A 25362-nucleotide genomic window follows, 5' to 3' on the forward strand; every position below is an offset into this window, starting at 1 on the left:
GGGGTGGGTTCTGGCGGGTGAATATACAGGGAGGGGTTGCCCGTGGGCCGGGCGGTCTCAAGTTTTATTGACGTGGCCGAGCTGGCGGATCTGGGGTGGGGCCGGCCTATAGATACCACGCCCACGGGGCGGGGCAGTTCCCTGTGCGCAGGCGTGGCGCCAGGTGTGGGACTGCGGCCCGGACTTGCCCCAGAGCAGTTGGGGGCGAACATACACGTACCAGGCGGGACAGATGGGCGTACGGACGCACGTATAGTCTGGGGATGGATGGACACACATGCATGTACAGCCTGGGAACGGATGGACATACAAATGCATGCAGCCTGGGGATGGACGCACGTACACACAAACACACCCACTGTCTCAGGATGGACACACATGCACACAGCCTGGGGGGGAATGGACACGCACACACTGCCTGGCCCCACACATGCGCACACAGCCTGGGGACAGATGAACACACACACACGTAGCTTGGCAATGGTCACACAGGCACATGCAGCCGGGGCACAGACATACAGCCTGGAGACACATACAGCAGGAGCTACGTGTAGCGGGTACACACCTGCTAGTGTGTGGGAGCAGCACGGGTCTCAATCCAGCCCATGGACCAGTCCTACACCATTCATCTGGCCCAGGGGCCAAAAGTGTGAGCACCACTGGTCTAGATGAGTGCTTCTCAACCTTATTTGGCCTCGGTCAGAGAAGGCCATCTCTTAGTTTTCACTTGTTTTTTGACTACAGAAAAATAACAGCAATTCTTTCTGTTGCAAAGGACTCAAAGACCACACCAGGTAAGAATGTTTTTAACACCATGGCAGGGTTGTTGGTTGTAGCTGTTGTATAACCTGCCCAACATCTGATTCACCAGGTACCTGCCTGAACTTACCATTTACACATCCCCTACCCTTTACCCCTCCCTTCCTTCTCTACCCATTGTCTTCCTAACTTCCACGTATTTACTTTTTCACAGACTGCCTATTTTCTACCTTGGAGAACTCATTACTACAGCAGTCTCTCATTCTTACCTTTTGTATTCCTTCACCCTTATTTCCCCCTTGTTCCTCCTCTCCCCTCCTTTCTCTACCCATTGATTTCCTAACTTCCACCTATTTAGATTTTCACTGACCTGTCACACCTTTTTAGCTTCTTGCCTACCTCGGAGATCTGAGAACACCAGCAGAGTCTCTCTATGCCTGAAGAAGGGTGTTTGTGCCCCAAAACTTGGAAGAACTTTGTTCCAGCTACTCAGTTGGTCTTATAAAACATATCACATCTACCCAAACAACTGCCCTTCCTTTAACACTGTGGGTTTCTGTTTGAACTCTCTAGGTTATCTTGCGAATCATGTTTGCCCACTTAACACTGCTAATATTGCGTGGCACCCCACATCACTCTTGAAAGGATCCTGTGGCGCCCTGGTTGAGTATTATCAAAAACAATACCATGTAGAATGAAAAGATTCTTCTTCTTCTGTGTATTTAATAATTGTCACAAGTTATTCATCTTCAGCCAAAATAACAGTAAAAGAGAATCTGCTAGAGCTAGAATTAGACCTGTGGTGGAGTACCTTTTGGGTGCTTGCCACTTTAAGGGCTGAAGCAGGCTGCAAGGCAGCCTGCAGGTGACTGCAGAGCCTATCAGGTGGTCATATGACAGCCAGGAGGTCACCTGATTGGAGCAGGGCTGAGCAGCTTCAGCATAAGAGCAGGCCCTGAGGAGCAGAGCTAGCAGTTGTTGGAGGGATGTTGCTGCTGAAGTAGTATTGCCCAGTTGGAGCTCTTACTCTCTCAGGAACATACTGGAGATCAGGGTTGGAACTATGGGGATGGAGGAGATTCCTAGGGACTCAAAGGGGTCCTAAGCTCTGAGGAAATGGCTATGGGCCTAAGCAAGAGCTAGGCCAACCTAGGAAGGGGGCTTAGAGAGTGTGGACCTACTGAGGGGTTAGGCCAGCCTTTGAATAGAACTAGCGGTGACTTGGGCCAGGGCTTAGGTGAGCCCAATGAAGTAAAGGGCTACAGGGTATAAGCTCCTGGGGGCTCTAGGCAAGCCTGGTATGAGATGTATGGGGGGACTCCTACTGAGTAGGGAGGTCAGCTGCTGCTACACTGATGCCAGGGAATCTTGACTGGTCAAAGCAAGGGAGCCAGGGCTGAAAGCCCAAAGGGCAAGTAAGCCCACCATGACAGGCAGGCCAGGGCCGCAGAGAACTATTGGCACCCTGACTAGCCTGGAGGTGGGGCCAGAGCCTAAAAGAGGCTGAAGGTCCCTTCGATGGGGGAGACATCATTGCCAAAAAGAGGCTAGGTGTCAGCTGGCCAACATACTGGTATGATGGAGGCTGAAGCTCAGCCTCCTGATGGGAGACATCCTACAAGGGGCCTGGGAGAGATGGGGTCAGTGACCGAGGACATGTGATGAGATGGAGGCTGCAACAGAGTGCCCAGGAGTGCGTAGCCCAGGGAGAACATGTAGGAGCCCAATGAGGGAATGAAAGACCAGGGCAGGTAGGCCTGCAGTGGTCCTGGGGAATGACCTAAAACTACACCCTTCTGGGGTTGGATGGTGTGGTGGGACTGCCTGGGGCAGGGCAGTGTCCAGAAAATATCACACCTAAAACTATTGGGTGCTGGAAAGCTTCAGCCCCCACTGCCTTGCGGGTGACCCGGTGGAGAGGGGAAAGGCTAGGGGAGCACACCCTGACAAAAAAGCACAGGGCCCAGGGTCCAGACATATTGACAGTCACCTGAGGCCTGAGTGGGCCATAGGCTGAGAGTGAGGTCCAACCATGTCAATAGACACCTGAGGCCCAAGGAGCATAAAGCCCAGAGGCCCCAGTGAGGGGCATGTCTAAGGACACCTGTGGCCAAGTTTGGGCCAGAGGCAGAGTGTGCCCCATCAATGGGGCCAGGGGAGTTATAGTGGAAGTGATTTTTGGATGCCATCTGCAAGGCATGGAACACAGTAGAGGGGAGGTTGGAGCAGTGTATTATGCCTTTGGCATCAGGGCATTAAATGGGCAGCCTCCCATACCTTTCCATCCACTTTTAATACATCAAAGCACGGTGGGTGGACTACCCTAGGCAGGTGGGCGGGCCCTGGAGATGACCCCTATCACACATGTCATGTAGCAACCAATTCTTATTACACTCAAATTATTGTTTATCAACTGTCCTGATAAACGCAGTGTAACTTGTTTTAGCACAGCCAAATGAAACTGATAGCAGTAATACAGTCCATAAAATTAAACAGAAATAATGCAAAGCATTGTTGTGTGTTGCAAATGGTGTAGAACAAAAACCACATATAAAACTATTCAAAAGACTACAGAAACTTCTGACTCCATAGCATTCAGAATGAAATCCATATCTCATCAGTTTAACTAGATGATAACATCTCCATGTATGTATGTAGCTTCCAGTCTTTTTAGTTGAAGCTTTTCTTTTCAATGGATCTGTATGAACGTATGTCCTAGTATAGCTAACATCTCACTTGTTTTGTTTCCACTCAATTTCTGCCTGTTTTTCTCTCAGCATGTTTTCCTTTCTAGTATTCATTTTTATTTATTCCATCTTGGCTTTTAAAACTAGATGTGCACTGAATTCTGTTGTATTTGAAAGTGTTTTTGTTTAATCACTGATCAAACTTAAATATTATTTTATAGTGATAAATGTAGCAGTTAGCCTGTAGCTGACTGATACAGCCACAGCGTGGCAGGAGTGTTCTTTAATTGTAGTTATGACCCACTACAGCTTAATGTTGACAAAATGGAAAACCTTTAACATTCTGGATGATGCTCCAGGGGACTGTCATGCTACTTGGTCAAAAAAGGAAGATGCAGACCCGAAGAGAGAAAAAATACTGAGAACTAGAAAAGGAAAAAGGTGGATTCAGGTCAACAAAAGAGTCACTGGAGGGTTGGATAATAGCCACATCCTGAAAAACATTTCTGCATAAGGAGAGGGAATAAGGTTCTTCAAAGAATTTGAGAGAAACTCATCTTCCACTTCTAAATTAATTAGAGATCAATAAACCTGAGCTAAATTTTTTAAAGTTGTTTTCCATCTCTTTTCTTAGTTTGCACAGCTCTAGCTCAATGCAATCTAGGTGATAACAATATATAAATATTTACTTCTAACCGTAACTCAGTGCTTTTTCATGTCTTATGTAAAATGGATGTATTGGATTCATACCAGCTGTTAGAAGACAAATGCTTGAATTAGGGGAAAAATCAAATTGGTAACAGTGTTTGTTGACGACAAGGAAATAGAACAAGTACTGTATTTCACTTGGTAGTAGTTGGTACGTGCCCCACCAATGTTGAAACAAAGCTCACAGTGCCATTGGGGTTAAGGAAGAGACGTCAACCTGCCTATGATTAGTACTATTTGTAGAGCACCACCAGCAGTGTACCAGCTCACTGAAGCTTAGCCATTTTCAGCAGAATACATTTATATGATTAAGACAGGGCATTTTATGAATAAGGGCCACACAGAAGAAAACAGGAAGACCTTCCAGTGGGATCAGTCAAGAGGCAGTTGATGGCATCATTGGAAGAATGTGTGATGTAGGAACCCATCAGCAAATTTAGAGGCTTGACCTACTTCTGTCCAGAACCAGTCAAATGGACCTTGATACACTTGATTTGACTTTTCTTTGAAAAAAAAAAAAATAGGAGGAAAGGAAAAAAACACTGTTTAAGGCAGTGGTTCTTAAGGTTTTTAGCCTTGGGGTACCCCTCCATAATTTTTTGGAATTTAGCAGCACATAGTTGAGAACCACCAAGTTACAATCTAGTTGGTGACAGGGACAGGACTTCATTCCACCTGTGCCTTGCTTTTTCCAGCATCTGATCCTTTCCTGGTCTCTGCCTGCAGGAGCAAGCTCAGCCCCCACTGCGTAGCTGTTCCTCCAGTGACTGGAGCTACATGCACCTGTGGGTCCATATTGTGGTCCCAGAAGCAGGGGAGAGACAGGTTGGGAAACAAGCCAGGCTGAAAAATGACCCACAGCTCCATATCCAACTGTGTGCTTGCATGGCAGAGCTCACTGCTCGGACTGTGGGGTGTGCTGGGGGGCAGGGAGCAACCTTGGGCACTGCTTGCTTGCAAGATGCTGGGTGCCCGGTGGGAGGAACTATTATTTACCTCTACTTCCTGGGCCAGGCACCATGACACCCATAGAAGGACCTGGTGGTAGCACACCAGTTGAGACTTATTGAAGAAAAACAGACCCACTTAAAACTGTGAAATTGAAACCAGTGTTGCTTCTGGTTCATTATCACTCCTTCAATTAGCAACACAATGCAAATAATTTATCTGTTCCCTTGAGATGCATTTGCATTAGTTTCTAGGGGAAATGAATACAAAGACAAATTCCTTACTGGGGCTGTACCTCTTGGATTTTAAAGCAAAAAGATATGTGAGAAAGCAGCTTCTGTCAGTTGCATGATATTTCCACAACCAGCATCCCCCTAACTTCCACTAGTATCATTATTCAGTAACATGCAAGTTAAAATCTGCTGTTATTCCTGCCAGTCAGTATCAAAATTCTGATCGATAAAGAGGATTAGCCCCCAAGAACAGGGCTGGGATCCTATCTTCCAGTGCATCTGTAGAGTGCCTCCTGAAGGAGGTTGACACCTTTCAACAGTCATCATTTGACTCCAAAATTGAAACAGTGAAACCTAAGACTGTCAACCGCTTACAGTGTTTAATAGGCTTGCTTTCTGAGCAAAAATACCTTGTCTCTCCAAATAATTGAAACCAGTAACTGAAGACATAGACAGTTAATAAGCCCATCAGACTTCTATACCATCTCAAAATTTAAATTGTAGCTGTCTGCTTTGAGACTTACTTTTGAAAATGCCAAAAAAGAACAAAAAGCCTGACACTTGCCTAATGACTGCTTTTTTAGTTTTGCTAGTAGCAGAGCCATCATAGTGAAATTCAGAATTTCATTAGTTTTTGTTGTTCATTCAGATGTCATTTATGTAATTAGTTATTTTTTCTCTTTTGCCTCCTGCTTGTTTAGCTTGCTATTTTAGGATTAAAGTGGAAAGTGTTACACAAACCAAAATGGAGGATTATAAACATTAACCTTCCATCCCTCACATCATCTTCCCCTCCCTTTGGAAAGCTCTGAAGGAAGACTCTAATAGATTTTAATATAATAATGACTGTTGAATCATGTCAAATTGAAAGTACCTATGGGGCAGATTACAACACACCTGCCCTTTCCATTTTAATCTTAAATCAGTTTTTCCAGCCCACTGAAAAGCTACCTTAATACAGCAAAATACTGAATACAAAATTCAACCTTGCAAGTTTATTTTAGTATAATAATACTTTGGCATTTCAGACAGTTTAGCTTACACCACAGTCCAAGGATATCTTTCGAGTTTACTAGACTAATATATCCATCATATCCCAAGCTAAGCCCTATTAGAGACATTTCTCTGTATTCCAAGTCAGAATATGTTTATTCAGTTTCAGTTTTATTATGTACTTTTTCCCATTGCCCTGGAGCTTTGGAAAAAACATTCCCTCAATAGGTAGTTTCACTTCACTAATATCCAGGCTACTCAAGTGGTATTACAATTTTAACTTTGTTTCTCTGTAAAAAAGTGACCAAGACAGAGCGATCAAGAAACACCCACAAAAGATAAAGAACCCCTTCAAAATAGATGTTTCAGCCATTTTTAAATTAAAAAAATATACACAATCTTATTTCTCCAGTTAGGTATCTATAAAGGGCTTTTTATGCTTTAAAAAAAGAAAATAAAATGGTTGCCTTTAGCTGAGCATGTTTCCTTTTGACCTGTTGTCATAGTCCATTTTAGACAGAACTGATTTCTAAAAAGCAGGGAAACAAAACTCTTTAAAATGGGGATAATTCTTACCATTCTTGTAAGGCACTTGCAAATTATTTATGCCAGCTACATAGCTAATGATCTTTACATAACAGAACTAGGAAGAGGGAAAAAAAACAAACTCTTATCTTTTTCTCCATAGACTTCACTGATGGATAAACTGGAGCTAGTAGGAAAAGTCCAGATCCAAGAGACCTTAGCATCTGGAGTCCGACACGAGCGTCACAATTCCACATAAATCCAAAACTGAAATTCTGAAAATCCCCATTCAACCATGGGTAATTCTGGAAGAACCTATCCTACATTTTGTCCTTAAATCCCTGGTCTATTGGTTGTGTTTCCTTATTTGCCTAGAACTGCCCCCATCTTAAAAAGGTCATGTAATCCTCAAAGAATCCAGAAAATAAATATTCCATCTCTGCTCAACACCTTGTGCTCTCCTTTTAGGCATAATCTTCCTTCAGTGTTCTTATTTTTTTCCTCTTAAGGAGGATTCTTCTGTTGTTCTGTAACTGCTAGTCATTTAACATGCAGCTGCTGCTTCAGGTTCTTCCACAGAGTTACAAAAATGTAACACCCATCCCTTTAGTTCAGTGGGACAAAGCCAAGAGCCCTGCTTAGCAAGACTACTTTTTATCTGAGCTATTTTCAGATTTGGAGTAGAGCTTTAAAGTTGATTCACTCATTACTACCCTGGCAACCCATCTGAACAAGACTAAGCCCAACCTTATTTCTTTTCCTATGCAGAGGGAGAGCATATGTGGGGGCAGGATTAAAGCTGCACGATCCTGATCCATGCAGAGGCCTTTAACAACTTTCATGTTGCAGCAACTGTTGTGAAGACTGGAAAAGACTTGTGACTGAGGACTGACTTAACAAACTGTTTTTTCATTTAGAAAATTTTGAGGTAAAGATACTTCCAGCTTTGACGAATGTATAAAGTAAGAGAGGACACAAGAAAAGTTGAATTCTCATTTATTAGGTAGACGGTACAAATAGATTCACTTAGATTTCTGGCTCTGTGCTTGTGCCTTCAACACTTTCACAACGATCTTCTGTTCCTCAATAAGGAAAGCTCGTTTGATTCTAGGGAGGGGAAAAAAAAAGCCTTCATTAATAGGAAAGCAGACAGTGCGCTTTTGCTATAAAAATGTAAAAGAGACCTCATATCTAGCTTTATCTTTCTATATCAACTGTTCAATTTAGTGGGAAACTCATGTTATATACTGAAATACAGATTTACGGTCAGAAGTTAATTGTAAGATTTTTTTCAGCAGAATGGGAAGAAAAGTATTAGTAATTTTAGCTAGCTTCTCTTCCATGATGCAAATATTTTCCTCTGTTAAGAAAAATACTAAGCCACAATCATATTTAAAACTTGGTTATTTCTGTATGGCATTACTATGTGGAGGTGTCTAAAAACATTAAATTCTTGAAGTCCCACCAAGCAGATTGTTTGATGTTCAAGCTCACACCCAAGCACAAAAGTACAATAAAAATGTCAAGTTAAAAATTAAGTACAAAAGTAGATATATGAGAGTGTAGTAACAAGTCTCTGCATGTTGAATTAGTTAAGGAGTGTGCAAATGCTACTGATTATATCAAATTTAACTCAAATCCATGTATATTCGTCCTATTTCTATTTGTATAGGTAGCATGTGTGCACACACACGCATGCACGCACAGTCTTGTACCAAAAACTCTGTCAGTGACGCCTTCCATTTCCAAGAACAGGACCCCTGCCCCTACCCCAATCAACAGGGCTGCGCGAAACAGCACTGTTCCATTTCAACTTACGTTTCGACAGAACAGCGTTTCATTTTGATACTGCTGTTTCGTTTAATTTCATTGAAAGAGTTTTGCTGTTTTAACTGTTTCATTTTTTTGCCCACAGGCTATAATGGGGAAGCTCAAAACAGCCTATAACTTTGTCATTTCTGGCCTGATTTGGATGATACTTCAAGGAATGGCAGCCCCTTCTGAGGACATGAAGCCTGCCAAGTTTCAAGAAGATAGGTACAGGGGTTTCAGGGAAATTGCACCTCAAATTCCTAAAAGCAAAAAATTCATGTCACGTGTATATGTTAAGCCACAGCAGGGTCCAAACTGCAGAGGTGGTACCCCTGCTGAGGCAACAAAGCCTGCCAAGTTTCAAGGAGATAGGTGCAGGCGTTTGGGGGAAACTGCACCTCAAGCTGCAGACGAGCAAAACTTGTGACATGGGTGACACTGTGCGTTAAGGTGCAGCAGGGTCAAAGCTGCAGGCTTGCAAGGCCCTGCTGTGGCCACAACGCCTGCCAGCTTTCAAGATGGGTGCAGGGGGTTCTGGGGCCCTGCACCTTTGGCTGCTGACAGGCAAAACTCGTGAGATGAATAGGTGACACTGTGTGCGCGCTAAGGTGAACCCTCACTCAACTTGATACCAAGGCAGAAAGCAGGGCAGTTCAAACAATGCTGCCTTTTATGCAGTTTTTCCATCCTTCCCCCAGAGCACTGGGATAGGAAGGGACCTCAGGAAAGGATGACAGTCACTGGCCAGCTACACAGTCAATAATGAGAGCAGTCCTTCCCCCACTCTTTAATTTAGTTTCTGTTTCCCTGCAAGCAAGCTCAGCTTGAGCTTTGAAACATTTCGACTTGCCTCATTTAATTTCAAGGCTGTTTTGAAACTCTCTGCTTCGTTTTGATTTTGCTGTTTCAAGCTCGAAATGAGTTGAAACAGTGACAAAAAGAAACTGCAGGAGAAATTTCACACAACCCTACCAATCAAGATCTCTTCTCCTTCAGACCATCTGCCTGCCTCAGAGAACTGTTTAGCTTCTTGATAACAATGTATCAATTTTATATTGTTCCTTCCCTACTTAACCAAGAGCAAAAGAAACAATTCAGCTCATTACTAGCTTTCCCTTCATGGGTAAATTAAAACAGTGACACAAGTCTTAATTGCAGAAAACCTACTTTCATGTTTGGACAACTGTAACTAGACTCCACTTTTCCATATTAAATTTCCAAAGTTTCATATTTAAATTAAAGTGCACTTCCAATTACAAGCAAGACTCTTATTCTTTCAGGCACTGATCACACAGGAAAACACAGAATTATTACATAATTTAGCTGTAACAGCAAATATTTCCTGTGTGTAGAGTAAGGGCAGGAGTGGTGGGGAGAAGTGTGACCTATAGATGGTCTACCCAGTGACATTTTTAAAGGGATGGGCAGTTTCAGCACTGATATTTTCCTTAAAATAAAGTTACTGTCCTATAACATTAAACTGTGTTTGTAATAAAGCTACAATAAAAAAAAACTTAAAACATTTAAGATTAAAAAAACCCAACTTTTTTTTCAACTATTTGGTTGGTCTAATAAAACATCTCACATCTACCCAAAGAACCTTGTCTGCCTATGTCCTTAGACCAACACAGCTATAACCATCAACTCTAAAACATTTACAAAGTTCTAGAAGCGTTTAACTGGGCTCCGAGACAAGATTTTTCCATACACTGCACCAGCATTACATCACTGCTGAATTTCACAGCACCACTACGTGCCCATTTCAAGAAAGAAAAACAAGAGCTGTTGCAGAAAATGTTAAGGCACCCAGGCATGACAAACTTTTAGCTGTACCATATTTTTGGATGACAAGCTGATTGAAAAGAAATTTGCAATATTTAGGGGGTTACATAATGTAATTAAAGTTTACCTGTCACGGACACATTTAGCACACATGGAACCACCATAAGCCCTGCTAACGTGCTTCTTTGTTTTGGACAGTCTCATAAGGACTTTAGGACGTACAGCACGAACCTATATGAGAAAATGATTGAAATATTATACAGAGCAATTTATAATCCTGTGCTTATTTTACTTATTGGCTATGATAAAACTCACATGGAACATTTGTGTGCATCACAAATATTTAATTTTAAAAAATGTTATTGCACCCAAATTTTCAAGATAGGCTTTTACAAGCTACAGTTAAATTGTTTATAGCAGTGGTTTTCAACTTTATTTCATTTCAAGACCCGCGAAACAATTTGAATGGAGGTGAGGACCACTTTGAATTGTAAATGTGGGTATTGGCAGGCAAAGGTCTTTAAGTAGATGTGGTATCTTTTATTAGACCAACTGAGTAGTTGGAAAAACATGCACCCGAAAGCTTGCTAAGAAGTCACCCTTCTTCAGGTATACGGAGTCTCTGCTGTTCTGAGAAACAGAATCTTTGAGTCTCAGAAAAGCAGAGATGCCTATGCCTGAAGAAGGGTGACTGCACCTGAAGGCTTGCCAAGAACTTTTTTTCAACTACTCAGTTGGGTCTAATAAAACAGGGTTTCTCAACCAGGGGAGCAAAGGTCCTCTAGGTGGGACTTGGGTTGTGGCAGCAAAACCGGAAGTGCCAGCAGGACTTCCCGTTTCACTTTTGTGCGCTTTGACTGGCCGCTGCGGAACACCTCCCCTCCCCCCCGCCCTCTGACTGGCCTCCGGGCCCGCCCCCCCGCACAGAGGCCCCAATCACTGCTACTGCACCCAGTGAGTGCAGGGCTGTGTTTTTTTTTAAGCTCCGGGACTGGGCTGGGTGGGGGATAGGGCTAGGCAGCGCAGCCTTGGGGTTTCTCCCATGGCTCCCCACCCCGCCCAGGGAGAGGCAGGCAAAGCCCGAGGAGCCGAGGGAGAATCTGCAGCTGCCCGGCTGTGCCTGCCTTTCCCTGGCCGATTTGAACCACCGAATTAGCGCTGAATCTTCGAAAGCCAATTCAGCCAAATCAATTCAGGATGGTGATCCAAATCGGCTGAGTCAAATACGTCCCTATTCACACAGGCCTATACAACTATATGGGCCTTTATAGGACAACATGTGAACAATTAGATCAGTTCATTGCTTGTCTTTAAAAACAAACAAAAAGAAAAACATTACAGGTATTGAATGAAAAGACAGAAGCCATTCCTGATTTTTACGGGTGCACCAATAAAGATTTTCTTGACCAATACTAATAGCTGATTATTCACCAAGCATATCAGCAGATACCGATTTAATAACGGATTTACAGGAGCATAGCTGGGTAGTGTAGAGAGCAGCTCCCTGCGGGTAAGGAGGGGAGGAAGGGGTGTGGACAGATTGAGGTCCCCATGGTGAAAGAGGGCATAGTGCTTGGGCTGAAGGTGCTGCCCAGCCGGAGCAGTGAACAGGACCCCAGGGCGGGGAGCAGGACTGAGCCACAGGAGGCTCATCCAGGGGATCAGCATGCCTGCACTTAAAGATGGCAGCACAAGCACTTGAACTAAAGCTCATCAAATGAGCTTTAGTTCAAGCCCTGCTACCACCATTTTTCAGCATCGGGGCACGCTTCAGGAGCGAAGTGGGGCAGAGGTAGGTTGCCTACTGCAAGCTCAGGGCTCCCCGCTCTGGGGCCTTTGCCCTAGGAGCAGCACACTGGCTGCCTGTCCCCAGCCTGCCTGGCAGCAGGAGGCATAACTTGCTGCCCTGCACTGCTACTTAGTGGGCAGAGGGCATGTGGCCAGCACATGGCTCCCGAGGCAAAGGCAGCAGGGTGGAGAGCCCCAAGCCCACATTAGCCCTGCACACAAATCTGAGGGGGCAAATGCCCCCCATCTTGGGGGTGGATGCAGTAGCAGGGAGCCACCCCCTCCACCAGCTCCCCTGGACCAGCTGCCCATGGCTCTGTCCTGCTCCCCACCATGGGTCCCATGCACTGCCCTGGCTAGGTAGCGTCTCCAGTCCCACTCCCTCCCTTGCTGTGGGGGCCTCAATCTGCATCCACCACAGGCCCTTTCCCCTCTACTCACTTACCTGCATGGTGTGCTGTCTGGCTGCATTCCTGGCCGTGTGCATACGTGTGGTTATGCACATGTACCCGATGTCCAGGGGCCCCAGCCAGACAACACATTATACTTATTGGTGACATTATTGGCTACACAACCCAAAAAAGCCAACAGCCAATAATGTTAGTTTCCCTTTTACCAACATACCTCTACTGATTTCACTTCCATTTAGAACACAAGGGAAACAAACCCAACACATTTATACTAGTTTTGATAACCTAAAGTGATACAATAAACAATTGAAGAAATTTACATTTTTTTTGCATACTTGGGTAGTGTCCTTTTTGATATGATCTTGCACATTCAATTATTGAAAACCAAAATCCTTTTTCCAAACAAGCTTCCTTGAAAGGGAAGGTGACATGTCACTCGAACATCGATCAGCAATGCTGTCATCATTCAGAAGTGATGGAATCAGAGGGGATGACAGCCACTTAATAAGTTTTAGAGATCAACGTCCTTTAAAAACTAAGAGTTAAACCTGCTTTCACAATTCAACATGCCACAAAGCATAGCGAGTAATTTTGTAAGTAACCCCAGAAAAGATTAAATTCACTTTTAACTTGTATATTTTTAATATTGTTCGTATAACTGTTATAACTCTTATTAAGAATCTGTGTTATTATCATCTATAGTATCCCTTGGTTATGTAAGTTGACACAGGCATTTGCTAATTGCTCAACCTGTTAACTAAGGAGATTCAGACAAGACACAAATAACAGGGATCCTGCGAATATCGGAGGGAGAAAAATAGCATCACCATTCATCAAATCTTGTTTTTAGAAAACTCTTGTGTCATCAATCAACCCACCCCCACCCAGATATAAGAGGTACTGTCTCAATTTAAAGACTGAGTGTGAACAAGGCATTTAACCAAAAACAAGAAGTATATACATCAGCAAGCAAAAAAAGAGCAGGGAATTCAAATCAGTCTCAGGCTGGTCATGTCATCAGCATTATTTGTTTTTTGTACTAAAAAAAGTTTGTATAAATTAGTGCAATACTTACACCACGAAGCCTTCCTGGGCACACACCACATGCAGACTTGGGTGCTTTGCCAACTTTCTTGGTGTAAAGGTAAACAATCCTGTTACCTGGTGTTCGGGACCTGGGGGGAAAAAAACCCCAAGAATACATGTAATGTACGCAATGACCAAAACTCAAATGAACTGTCCAGAAAGACTCTTGATCTTACTTACAGCCTGGTCTTGTTGGAGGCTGTGTTGTAGGATAACCTACGGCGGTAGGTCAGGCGCTGAACCATTTTTTATATCTAAACGAGGAAAGGGAAAAAAAATTATTAGACTTACAGGACCTTTTATTTATAAAGCATTACGAAAAAACTGACAGCATTTTAACAGCAAATGCAGCACAGATATGAACTACCAACTCTACACCAACATGAACATCTGAAGAATAAACATGCTTATTGTTCAAGGAGAACTACAAAGGAAACACCTGAATGAAGTCTGTCAGTACTGCCTCCGCTTAATCACTCTGGAACACTTTCCTTGCCTGTAACCACAGACACTGTAACAGTGCCCAGAACTGTTATTAACCTAAGCTACAAGTTTCCTCCACACAAACAGCTCCCCAAAGCAACTTCCTACATTAGGAAATCCTATTATATCCCCCCTGCCCAGACAATGGCGACACACCGATACAGAGAAATAGGCTGCGTTTTGTGGGTGCGCAACCGTTTAAACACACGCTGTGTGTGTCACAGCCCCACCAACACACTATCCTAGCCAGGAGAAAAAAAAATTAAGCTACATGTGAGGTCCATTTTTCTGCACTTTTATAGGGAAGGCACTGACATAGCACCTTAGGTGAGCCCACTACAAAACATCTCCTCGCCAGACCAGGGCTTCTCCCGGAGGCGAGCTGCTCTTTCATGCAATGCCGGCGCCAGGGCTCTGCTTCCCGCCTGCCCCCCCCAGCACCGCCTCCCACAGCAGGCAGCCAGGCCCTAGCAAACCCCAGAAACCCCAGGCAACGCGGTCCCGGGCCCACCTCGTCTCCCAGCAGGAGCGGATCCAAGGCGCTGCAGCACTGCCTCCGCAGCACCCTGCCCGGGAACCCCCCCCCGCTGTGACGCCCGATCCGGGCCGCAAAGCCACTCCCGCGTCGGCACTAAAGGGCCCGCCCCTCCCCCCGGAGCCCCGTGCGTGCTCCGCACGCACCCCCCGGGGCGCCCGCCCGCGCCAGCCCACGGATGGATGCCGATTTCCGCAGACCCCGCCACGGGCCGAGCGCGAACAGCAACCCTACCTTATGCCGCCGGAACCGGAAAAGGAAAGAGAAAGGCACAGGTCCACGCTGAAATAGTGACCGGGGTAACCCGGAAGTAGTCTTTGTCTTTGAGAAAGATGTGCGCGCCGACATATTGTACGGACACAGGGGCGGGAGCTGATAGGTCACGCGGGCTCTAGAGCGTAGCCCGCGTGTCGTCTGACGTCTGCCACCCGCCTCTCCCCTCAGGGGTGCTTAAAGAGACAGGACAGGCAGGAGGGGCTGCACAGCTTGCTCTTTGCCTTTGATCCAGTAGTGCTTCTGACTTGGGCAGGGCCAGAGGGAGCTTAACCCCCGTGTAGACAGGATGCAGGGGTAGCATTGCCAACTCTTATGATTTTTGGCATTGTTAAAGTCTACACTTCAGGAATGTGAAACACTTAGTTCTTTCTTTTATATCTATTTAAAATATTAAAATAGATATAAAAAGAGCTATGTTTTTCCATTCCCGAAGCATAGACTTTAATAACAATGCCAAAAACCATGAGTTGGCAATACTGCAGGGGGCAGTCCTGGCCTTGCCTCCTTTGGGCAGGGACAAGGCTTGTGCCCTGGCGCCAGCACAGAGCAGGGCTCATGTTAGAACTGAACAACACTAGAAGGGCTCGCAGCCAAGACTGGCCCGTCCTAGCCTGCGAAACCTGCGGCCGCAGGGGGCCCCACAACTAAGGGTCCCCCCTGCGCCTGGCCACTCGCCACCCCCTCCCTCCCTGCCATTGATGCCGCTGCCCCCCGCTTCTTCAGCTGCTCACCACGCCCCGCTTCCTCTGCCACCACTGCTGCAGGCTTCTTTGGGGCAGGGGGCCTCAAAAAATTGTGGGCTAGCCCTGCTCACAGCGTTACAGGCACTACTCACACCCCTGGGGGGGATGGGGATGGAAAGAGCCAGTCACTTGTGACTGATGACTGCTAAAGGCCCCAGGGGCTGCAGCACTGGGAGAAACAGAAGAGCCAAATGAGCAAGGCTCCCGTGGATGCTGAGGTTTGCAGGCCATTTTTGCTCTGGACGTGAGCCAATGGCACCGTGATGAAAGCATCCTGGCTTTTCTAAGCCACACAGGTAGAAATGACCCGCTGGTAACAGCAGGGGGGATCTGTTACCCCCAAACTCTGGCATAAGATGCGTGCTTTGGAGAGGCAAACCCACCCCACCCAGCCCTTCAGCCTGACGGTGACATGCCACGCAATCCAGTCTTATGGATATGGTACATCCCAGGCTGGTGGATGTTTTTGCGGGCCAAAGACAGTGATTCAAACTCCATGGAACACAGTGTGGCTCTCTGCACCCGCACAGACTTCCAGTTAAAACCCAGACTCATGGTTCTCTTATGGACCCATTCTTTGGTTCAGAAATGCCACCTGTCTTAACTGGCCTGTGATTCAGAGACAACAACATGTCTACGACCTGCAGCACAGCCTCCTGGTTTTGGCCCAGCCATTTGGCACAGCACAGCAGGATCCGAGAGAGGAAGATGTCCATTTGCACACAGTCCAATCCTATTGATCAGAGATGCCTTAAAGGCTGAGTCATGGGGTCACCCCAACAATATTAGGATGATAAGCCTTAAAATGACACTTGGCACAAAGAGCTACATTGTTAAAGCACCTTGCATACATGCCAAACACTCTTACACCATCTTAAGGCTACTGTACAAATATGTGGAATGACAGTAATAATGCACACCATCCAAATGAAAGGAACTGGAAAGCCTAAACTTTTCTTTGTGGCTGCTTCTTGATTTGCCAGCCCCTCCAAATCAACCCAGTTGGACTCTTCGTCCCTTTGAGGGAAACAAATGGTATCTGACTGTTATGTTATTTTACAGCAGGAAAAGAACTGACTTATCACAGGCCTTACCTGCTTTCTGGCAGCAGTGTGCCTCTCTATATCCAGAGCTGTCTTCTAGCAGCTGTCTCTTTCCTTCTTCTCTAATCTATTTGATCTAATCTATTTGTCATCAAATAGGGTTAGGGCTGCTGACCTACTGCACTGATAGTATTCATTATGCCCATAATCCTAAAATTTGGAAGCCTCTCTGCTTGAGTCTCAGGCCAAAGGCTTGGTGATCCCTACATATAGAGGTATGGAATTCATGTGACATGTTTCCTCAGAAGCCTGAATATACTGTCCTCTTAGCACCCAGGCATCAAAAGGTGAGGTGTTTTGGACACAGAGGGAAAGAAATGAAAACCCAATGCACAAACAGATAAACTATGCATTACTTGCTATACTTTTTAATGGGACAAGACTGACAAAGAACCTCAAAAAGCATCTAATCTTTCTTGCAGAGATTGTGTGTGTGAAATCCTGGTTCCACTGAAGTCAATGTGGGCTTTTCAACTGGCCTCTGCAGAGGCAGAATTTAGTATGACAGGACCATAGGGTTGGCACAGACCTCACAGATCACCTAGTCCAATTCCCTCCACTAACCTCCTCATGATTCCTAAACCATACTAGATAGAAGCCTAAATACTCAGCCTCTTCTACAAAACCTCCAGTGAAAAAGAGTCCATAGTCTCCACAGTGTTACTCCATATTTTTTGTAACAACATTTCTAAGATCCTGAAAACTCTTTGTGATCAGGGCCAGATGACATAACTGTCTAAGAAGTGGCACAGCTACCACCTTCAGGATGCAGGACCCTTGGTTTAAAAATAATTACCTTTTTGAACAAGGCTGTATTCCCTTTTGCACAGGGCACAAGGACACGAAGGTCCCAGCAGTTTACACTGACCCACCAAACTTGGGAGTGAGAAATCTTAAGTTTCTTGAACCTGCCACACCAGATTCTCATACATGTATTACCCATTTCTCTGCCCATAATTCCTGATTTACACATTTCTTCAACAAGAGCCTCTTTTGCCATCCAAAATTCAGCAGTGATATGAGCTCTGTTCCAATGGTAACGAGCTCCAATATTTCTCAAAAGAGCTTCTCAGAGGTGTATAGGCATGCCAGGGCCCTGTTTTGGGCCCATTCTTCAATCCAAGTCCTGGGAGTGTCTATGAAAATGAATGGCTCAGTCTGGACAAAATACGGCTGAGCAGCACATGAGGTTTGGTCCATTTCCCCCAACAAAGGATAAAACTTGAGAAAGGCCAAAGGCCCCTGCAATCTTAGCCCACTGGTCAACCTGCTGGCCTCTCAGGGGCCCTCTGGGCTGTGTGCCCAATTTTCTTTTTATTTTGAGCCAGCCAAGTCCATTTGGCATAAGGAGTCTGAGAGAAACAATACTCCCCACACCTTACCTTCTCAGTAGGCATTGCACCTAGGAAGTGAAAGGTGTGAGATCAAAGCTGCTTATAGTCTCCTCTTCCTGAGCAGAGGGCACTTCCTGGCAGCAGCCAAATTTTCTTTTTGTTATTTTAGGTTGGCAGAGCCCCCACTTGGCTCATGCCATGTAGGGAGTGCAAAAGCATTGACTGCCCAGCTGGGGTGCTGGGTTGCTCTGGGCTTGGCAGTTGTTGCTGGGAGCTGGACGGGCATGATTCAGGCAGCTCGCAGCCTTCTCTGGTTGGCCAGAGATGCTTGTTCTTGGGCTGCCCCACCCCCCAACTCAAGCCTACCTGACTCCACCTAACCAGTGTCAGGGTCCTGGGATTCAAAGTTTCATGGCCCATGCTGTGCCAGGCACCTGATTCTGCCCCATGCTTCAAATCCAAGCACTGAGAGTGTCTATGAGGAAAGGTGACTGGGGCTGGACAAAATGTGTCTGGGGTACCAAGCAGTGCCCAATTCCCAACCCATTTCCCTGCAAGACTGGCTGCCCAACAAGAGGCAGAGCCTGAAGCAGACCAGAGATTTGATGTTGGACCTGGGATATACAGGGTGTGAGTTCAGGACTTCACAGCCTTCTCTCACTGTGCAGGGAGCACTTCTCAGCAGCCACCCTTTTGGCAGTGGGGGGCAGGGGAAAGCAGACTGAGACCTTCTTCTGGCCACACCACATAAGGAATCCAGGAGAAATGATCACCCACCCTACCTGATTGGTAGCTCCAGGGCTGGACATTAGACCTGTCAGTAGAAGTTTGTCAACAGTCCCTGTTAAGCTCCACTTACCTTACCATGTTAGATCATAAACATAAAAGTGAAGAATCTGATGCATCAGGGCCTGGATGACCTCCTAACGAGCTACATCCTTATCTGAACTTTTATTACCTCCAGCCTTCTCTGCACAGGGCAGGACAGATACTAAGAAAGGCAAGACATGGCAAGAGTTGAGCACAGGGATACTTCTGATGGTTTGCCAACAGCCAAGGAGAGTGCACTTAGTAGTGCCAAATCTTAAATATTTTATTTAAAAAAGTGGTTTCTATCCAGATTTTTCAATTACATTTACGCAACTGAGAGGGTCATTTAAATTAAAAAAGGAATGCTTGCTCTAAGGAGTCCCATCCTATTATGTTTCTTCAATTGGACCTTTGTCTCAGATCAGATGCCGCCCATGAAGGCCCTGACAGGTTGAGAAGTATGTTGACAAGCTTGGTTGGCCTTTTCACTTTGAAATCAGGGGTTGGCTGGCAATAAGGCAGCTCATGTTTTTCATTCTGTTGGCTCCCTAATGGATCCCATTCCCATCCTGCTGTGTGGCACTGAAGCATCAAAGAACAAGATCTTCTAAAACATGTGTTTCAATTCCTCCTGCTTCCTTGCCTTGATTGCTGTTGGTGGTCGCACTCTGCCTGTCCTGCTGTGCTGTACAATGTCCACTCTTTTCTTCACACAGCTCAGGAGAACACATTGTGGGTGATATTGTCATCAGCACAGCTTATTTGTGTTTGATTTCTCAGGCCAAGTTTTGCCTTAGGATGAACAGAGCATTCACAAGAGTTTCATGGGAAAGCCTTGTATACACTGGAAGCAGAATTTGGCCTAATGAGGATAAGCCAGGAAGTGTCCTCTGCTGCTTTTGCCTAAACAATATTATAGAAATATAAAACATGTTGTATATATTTACCAAGGACCTAGGCACGTAGCTCAGGATTTTGATGCCATCATTAGCCACTTGAGCTTTGCTCTTGGAAGTAGCATGTATTTAGAAACCTTTGATGTGTGTGTTTATAGTTTTATTTATAGATTTATAACTCACAGTTTGTTGTGCAGCATCCTCCCTGTCTTATATCTATAATAATTATTTTGGTTAATTATTGACTCTTTTTCAAATGCAAATTATGGGCACCGGTATTTTTCTGCTTCTTGAAAGAAGAGAAAATATGTATGAACTAGATGTGAGAGTAACATTTTAAAATGCAGCATATTTTAGGAAACAAGTGAATTTCAGGACAATTAGAGCATTTAATTTGAACTTTCTGGGTCCAGAACCCTGAGGAGAATAAAGAAGCCAATTAAATTAAATTAAATAATCATGCTCTAGTTATAAAAATATAACAAAATGCAATTGTTAAAAAACAACACTATTACCTTACTGATAACGTAGGTTGGAGAATGTGTATGAATGCAAAAGATTGCCCTCTTGTCAGCAAGCAATAGCACTATTATCTAAACTTAGCAAAATTGGGTGATGACCTTAATTGGTATAAGTAGAATCAGATACATGATACTGTAGTAATTTTCATCAACTGAGGGGGCTGGCCCATTGTTTTACTACACATGCAATTTATTTTGTTTAAGTAACAGAGCCATCAGACCAAGGCTAAGTACTGATATTTGGGGAGGCTAGGTGAAGGTTAGAACGTGTTAAAAATGGTGACCCAATCTAAGGTAAGTTAGGATAGGAGGGTACAGCAATTGGAGGGTGGGGGTGGCAGACAGGATCCATAGAAAGGATTGAAGGTAGAGGGGCAGGCGGCATCTGTGGGGGGATTGTGGGGCAGGCAGGATCTGCAGGAGCCATTGGAGGGAGTGGGGGGGTCCACAGGGGGTTGCTGAGGTCCAGGAGGGATTGGGGGGGGGGGTGTAGAGGACCAGATGCTATTTTTAGCTGCCCAACTCTCCCTGGGATACCTACACCCGCATCCAGCCCAGCCCTTCCCCACCAATATTTACTTGCTTGGAGTCTGGCACTTGGAGTGGCTTATAGGATAGGGTGGCGATGGGGAGGGCTGTATGGTCCACAAGGGGGCAGATGGCAAGGGACTGAGGGTGCTAAAAATAGCCTAGTGCCAGGGGGGTGGATAGAAAAAGCTCAGCCCAGGGACTGAAACACATGGCTGGACTTCCCCTGCCTTGGGGCTGCATAGGTAACTACAGAAATTCGATGCACTGGTCTAACTTAGCTTGATTAAGTTTGAATGTAAATCAATCCAGGTCAATCTTAGACCAGTGCATGTGTGTGGAACTTCTGTACTGTAATGGGTTTAGACTGATTTTTGATCACTGGGTCCCAGTGATCAACTGGGTCTTTCGACTGGGTCTCTGTGTAAGGTCTACACCAGGGTGAACTAAGTTAGATTAGGTGGCCATTTTAACCCAATCTAACCTCCCCTTAACTCCCCTCTAAATGTCTGCACTTAGCCCAACAGCTTGCAAGGGCCTCTTTAAACATTTTTTTCTGACATTTTTTTTAACACTTCCTAGTGCGGTGGACACTATCTCAAGTAGGGTTAGACTAATTAGGTATTATTGATATTAGTCAAGTGATTCAGCCCTCCCTCTACTGATGCTGCCACTGCATAGGGATAAGCTCTCTTTCCTGGAAATAGCACTTTTTCTGTGACTAAAGCATAAGATTTTTTGGTACCACCTTCTTCCTTAAATGGAGTGTAGTGTGCTGTCATACAGTGAAAGTCAAATGCAGGATAGGACTCGGTATAGGAAAACAGCATTATCACCCTTAAGAGTCTTGTCCTGCACAGATGATCCTGAGTGACAGAAGGGCTAGGGAGAAGGCCTTATTTCCTTACTGAATCTGGATTTTCAAACAGTTTCCAGGCCACATCCTCAACGTAGATCTGAAAGCCCCATATCTTTAGAGGTAGATAGGGAAAATAACTTGTGTGAGGGACCTCAGAGAAGTTCCAGTGGACATTTCACCCTCTTCTGGATTATTCCAAGTGGAGGGAACTGGGGTACCATTTCATGGGACAGACATATAGGTGGCAAGCCTGACACACTTCTTTCAGAACGATATGCTATTTATTGAATCCCAGGAGGTTTTTTTATCCAATAGAATCTGTTCCGTATTTTGTTGGGCAACAGCTGAATGAAGATTAAATGCATTTTAAGTTGTACAAGATTTGTTCCCAGGCTTTGTCTACAGAGAGAATCTAAATTCTTCACTCATTTCTCCTGGGTCTGAGAGAAGTTGAGTACAAGACAGCATTTAGCACTGGCCAACACAATGTAACCAAATTCCCTCAGCTGAACTGGGTCTCTAAATGCTTTTTTAATAGTTTAAAAGCCTCTCTCAGCAGCTTTAATATTTAATTACTGTTCTTTTCTCCCTCACACAATTCTACTTACCCTTCTCTCTTCCCAGAACCTCTAGTTGTGCAGCCCTTACATTGCAGAACACTTACTGAATGGTGCTTCTGAAATAAAGGTGAGAGTAAAGATCTAATTTTTCAACATGAGCAATGCTTACAGATTTGGGTCCTTAAAAAGTATCTTCATTTCCTTTACCTGACTATCCTGCCTCACTCAGGTAATCTGATGTTTTAAGCCTCCTCTATAAATGTCCTGTTCTGACTTCATGGACTTGTTTAGACCAGTGACTCTCAACCAAGGTGCCACAGCACCCTAGGGTGCCTTGAGATGCTTCCAGGGATGCCCCAGGGTGCCACACAATATTAGTACTGTTAGGTGTGCCGACATGATTCACAAGATAAACCCAGATATTTTAGATGGGAATCCATAGTATTCAAAACATTCTGACTACCTCAACATGTCTACACGTTCATTAATGCACCATAATGACGGCTCATTAAGTTTAGTACCTGTAATGATAGGTACTAAATGCACCATAATCAGTGCTACTGTGCATTAGTGCAGATGAATGGTATTTAGTGACGTTAATGTGCATTAGATTAAATCTACTGCATGTTAGTGCATTAGCACAGGTTTTGGTCTCTGTGTTAATGCACACTAAAATTAGGTTTCTGAGCATTAAGTGCCTTGTGTAGATTCACCTGCTGTGGACTTTCTGAGTTCTTTGCAATAGGAAAACTGCTGTATTATTTTTTGTAGTCAAAAAACAAATAAAAACATGAAAGCTAGAGTTTTCTGAGAGGTGCCTCAAGCCTCATGAGGGCTGCCTTATGTCTAAAAATACTGACAACCATTGCCTTAGACTGTAGTAGCCCTCTTCTGTCCTATGGGATTTTCTGGTTCACAATAAGACTTAACTTTAAAACTTAACTGTTGCTTATTTTATTCAGTCATTGATTTACCTACGTAGTCTACCAGAACTCTGAGAGACATTGGGAAAAAAGCAAGTACTGTGTGTGCAGGCAAGTACTGAGTGGTGAAGAGGAAAAAAGCAAAGTAGCAGCTGGGGAACACACTGATTGAGCCACAGCCACAGGTTGAAGTTACTGTCCCTGGGAGAACATCCTATCTCTCCACTCCCCCAAAAAGGCAACTGTACAAATACCACCTGCCCAATTCCAGACTAAGCCCCCAACTCAATATGTGCACTCTTAGGCTAAGTATAGGCATTCAGAGGAGGAGTGTAGAGGGAGGTTAGATCTGGTTAAAAATGGCCACCCATCTAACTTAGTTCGCTCAGGTGTGGACCTTACACTGACACCTGGTCTCAGTGACTGAAAATCAATCTAAACCTGGAACAGTACAGAAGTTCTGCCCACACAGACTTGTCTAAAAATGGTGGAAACTGGTCTAAGATACAGCTGGACCAATGTACACTCCAATTGAATTGATGTAGGTTAGACCAGTGCATGGTACTTTCAGTACAGTTACCTGCGCAGCCCCAGGGCTGGGAAAGCCCAGCTGCTTGTGCCAGTCCCAGGGCTATACTTTTCATACCCTCTCACCCGGTGCTGGGCTATTTTTAGCACCCTGGCCACTTGCTACGCCCCGCCCCCCTTCAGAAACCAGTTAGCACCCCCAAACTCCCCACCTTGCAAGCCACACCGGGTACCAGATTTATTAGTGATTACTGCTGCCAGGAGCTGAGCAAGTAAGTATCAGTGGGGGGAGGGGTCAGAGGGATAGGGGTGTAGGTTCCCTGGGGGAGTTTTGGGGTCCTAAAATAGCCCCTGGGGCCCCCAAGCCCCACCACAGACCCCATGAGCCCCCTGATCCTGCCAAACCCTTCCAGACCCCAGCAACCCTCCATGGACCCACCTGCCCCCCTGATCACTCTTACAGATGCTGCTTGCCCCCCATCCCTCCTGTGGATCCCACTTGCCCCCTGAGCTGCCAATGAATGCCATCTGCCCCCCCAATACCCCTGGGGATGCCACATGCCTCCCCCCACAAGTCCTCTGATCCCTCCAGTGGATCCGACCTGCCCCCTACTCCCTCCAATAAGTCCTGAGGATGTTGCCTGCCCTTCTATCCCTCCTATGGACCCCTCATTCCTCCCCCAAACCTGCTTGCCCTCTATCCCCCAACCCCTCTATTATCCCCCCATGCTGACTTACCTTAAATCAGGTTGCCATTTTAATGTGATCTAACCTCCACAAATGTCTGCACTTAGTCTTACTGGTGGAGTGTGTGTATAGACCAGTGGTCTCTAACTTTTTTAAGCAGGAGATCATCTTTGACATTTAAAAGCAACCCACGATCTACTGTGCGCTGCCCTAACCCCACCCAGCAGGTAGGAATGTGGGGAGGGAAGACAGGGGTGCAGATCAAGGCAGAGGGAGAAAAAATTAGTTGGGTAAGTCCCACCCGGCTGGGGCCCCACTCAAATTAGCCCTGCTCCTGCCTCTGTGGCACTGTCCCTCAACACAGGGGCCCTGATCTAGCCCCTGCCCCTTCCCTCCCCCATGGACTGACCTGCTGGGCTGGGACGTGTGCGTGCATGCATGTGGGCACTCAGCCCTCCACCGCAGCCTCAGATCGACTCTAAGAGGCTCTGAGATGTACCAGTGGATCAAGATCCACTAGTTGGTGACCACTGGTATAGATTGCATCCAGTTCCATCTGCAGAGGTGAATGATGCCCCAGCACACATGCAGGAAGAAAGCAGTACAGACCAAATAGGATGGTTTTGTATAACCTGCAATGCATGAGGATGAAACAGTGCGAGAAAATGTACTATGTATGGAAGATTGGGTGTACTGGCCAACACAGCTTTTGCACTAGTATAACTGTGTTGGTAAGGAGGGTTATTTTTTACTGAAGTGGTTGTACTAGAGCAATCCATGGTATGTTATAGGAATATAAAGGTATCTTCTATCTCTGTGCTTTATAGGAGTGCTGTGCTGGTTTA

The 25362-nt window shown here is 45.3% G+C and overlaps 1 protein-coding gene and 1 long non-coding RNA gene across 4 annotated transcripts; one reads left to right on the top strand and one right to left on the bottom strand.

Moving 5' to 3' along the window:
* The first annotated feature begins 88 nt into the window (after positions 1 to 88).
* LOC132248595 (uncharacterized) lies at positions 89 to 10678 on the top strand. Of its 3 annotated transcripts, none has more exons than XR_009459874.1 (3): positions 89 to 794; positions 7017 to 7781; positions 8769 to 10678. It is a non-coding gene; the product is annotated as an uncharacterized LOC132248595 (long non-coding RNA). The 3 variants fall into 3 exon arrangements; XR_009459872.1 differs by having other exon boundaries at positions 7622 to 7781; XR_009459871.1 differs by lacking the exon at positions 89 to 794 and having other exon boundaries at positions 802 to 7781.
* Positions 7834 to 15007, bottom strand: RPL34 (ribosomal protein L34). Its single transcript, XM_019500106.2, has 5 exons — positions 14984 to 15007; positions 13912 to 13985; positions 13721 to 13820; positions 10575 to 10678; positions 7834 to 7960 (listed from the first exon to the last, which is right to left on the bottom strand). Exons 2-5 carry the CDS (start codon positions 13974 to 13976, stop codon positions 7876 to 7878), a joined length of 354 nt encoding a protein of 117 aa, XP_019355651.1. The 5' UTR covers positions 13977 to 13985; positions 14984 to 15007; the 3' UTR covers positions 7834 to 7875.
* Positions 15008 to 25362: the final 10355 nt, after the last annotated feature.

Source organism: Alligator mississippiensis, chromosome 2 (genome assembly GCF_030867095.1).
Source record: "Alligator mississippiensis isolate rAllMis1 chromosome 2, rAllMis1, whole genome shotgun sequence".
Lineage (NCBI taxonomy): Eukaryota > Metazoa > Chordata > Crocodylia > Alligatoridae > Alligator > Alligator mississippiensis.

Bases quoted from the DNA above. Each gene is read 5' to 3' on its own strand.
- RPL34 (XM_019500106.2), bottom strand. From the start codon at position 13,976: ATGGTTCAGCGCCTGACCTACCGCCGTAGGTTATCCTACAACACAGCC. The intron at 10,679-13,720 runs GTAAGTATTGCA...TTTCTCATATAG, and splicing joins GCCCAGGAAGGCTTCGTGGT to GTTCGTGCTGTACGTCCTAA. The intron at 7,961-10,574 runs GTAAACTTTAAT...TCCCCTCCCTAG, and splicing joins GCTAAATGTGTCCGTGACAG to AATCAAACGAGCTTTCCTTA.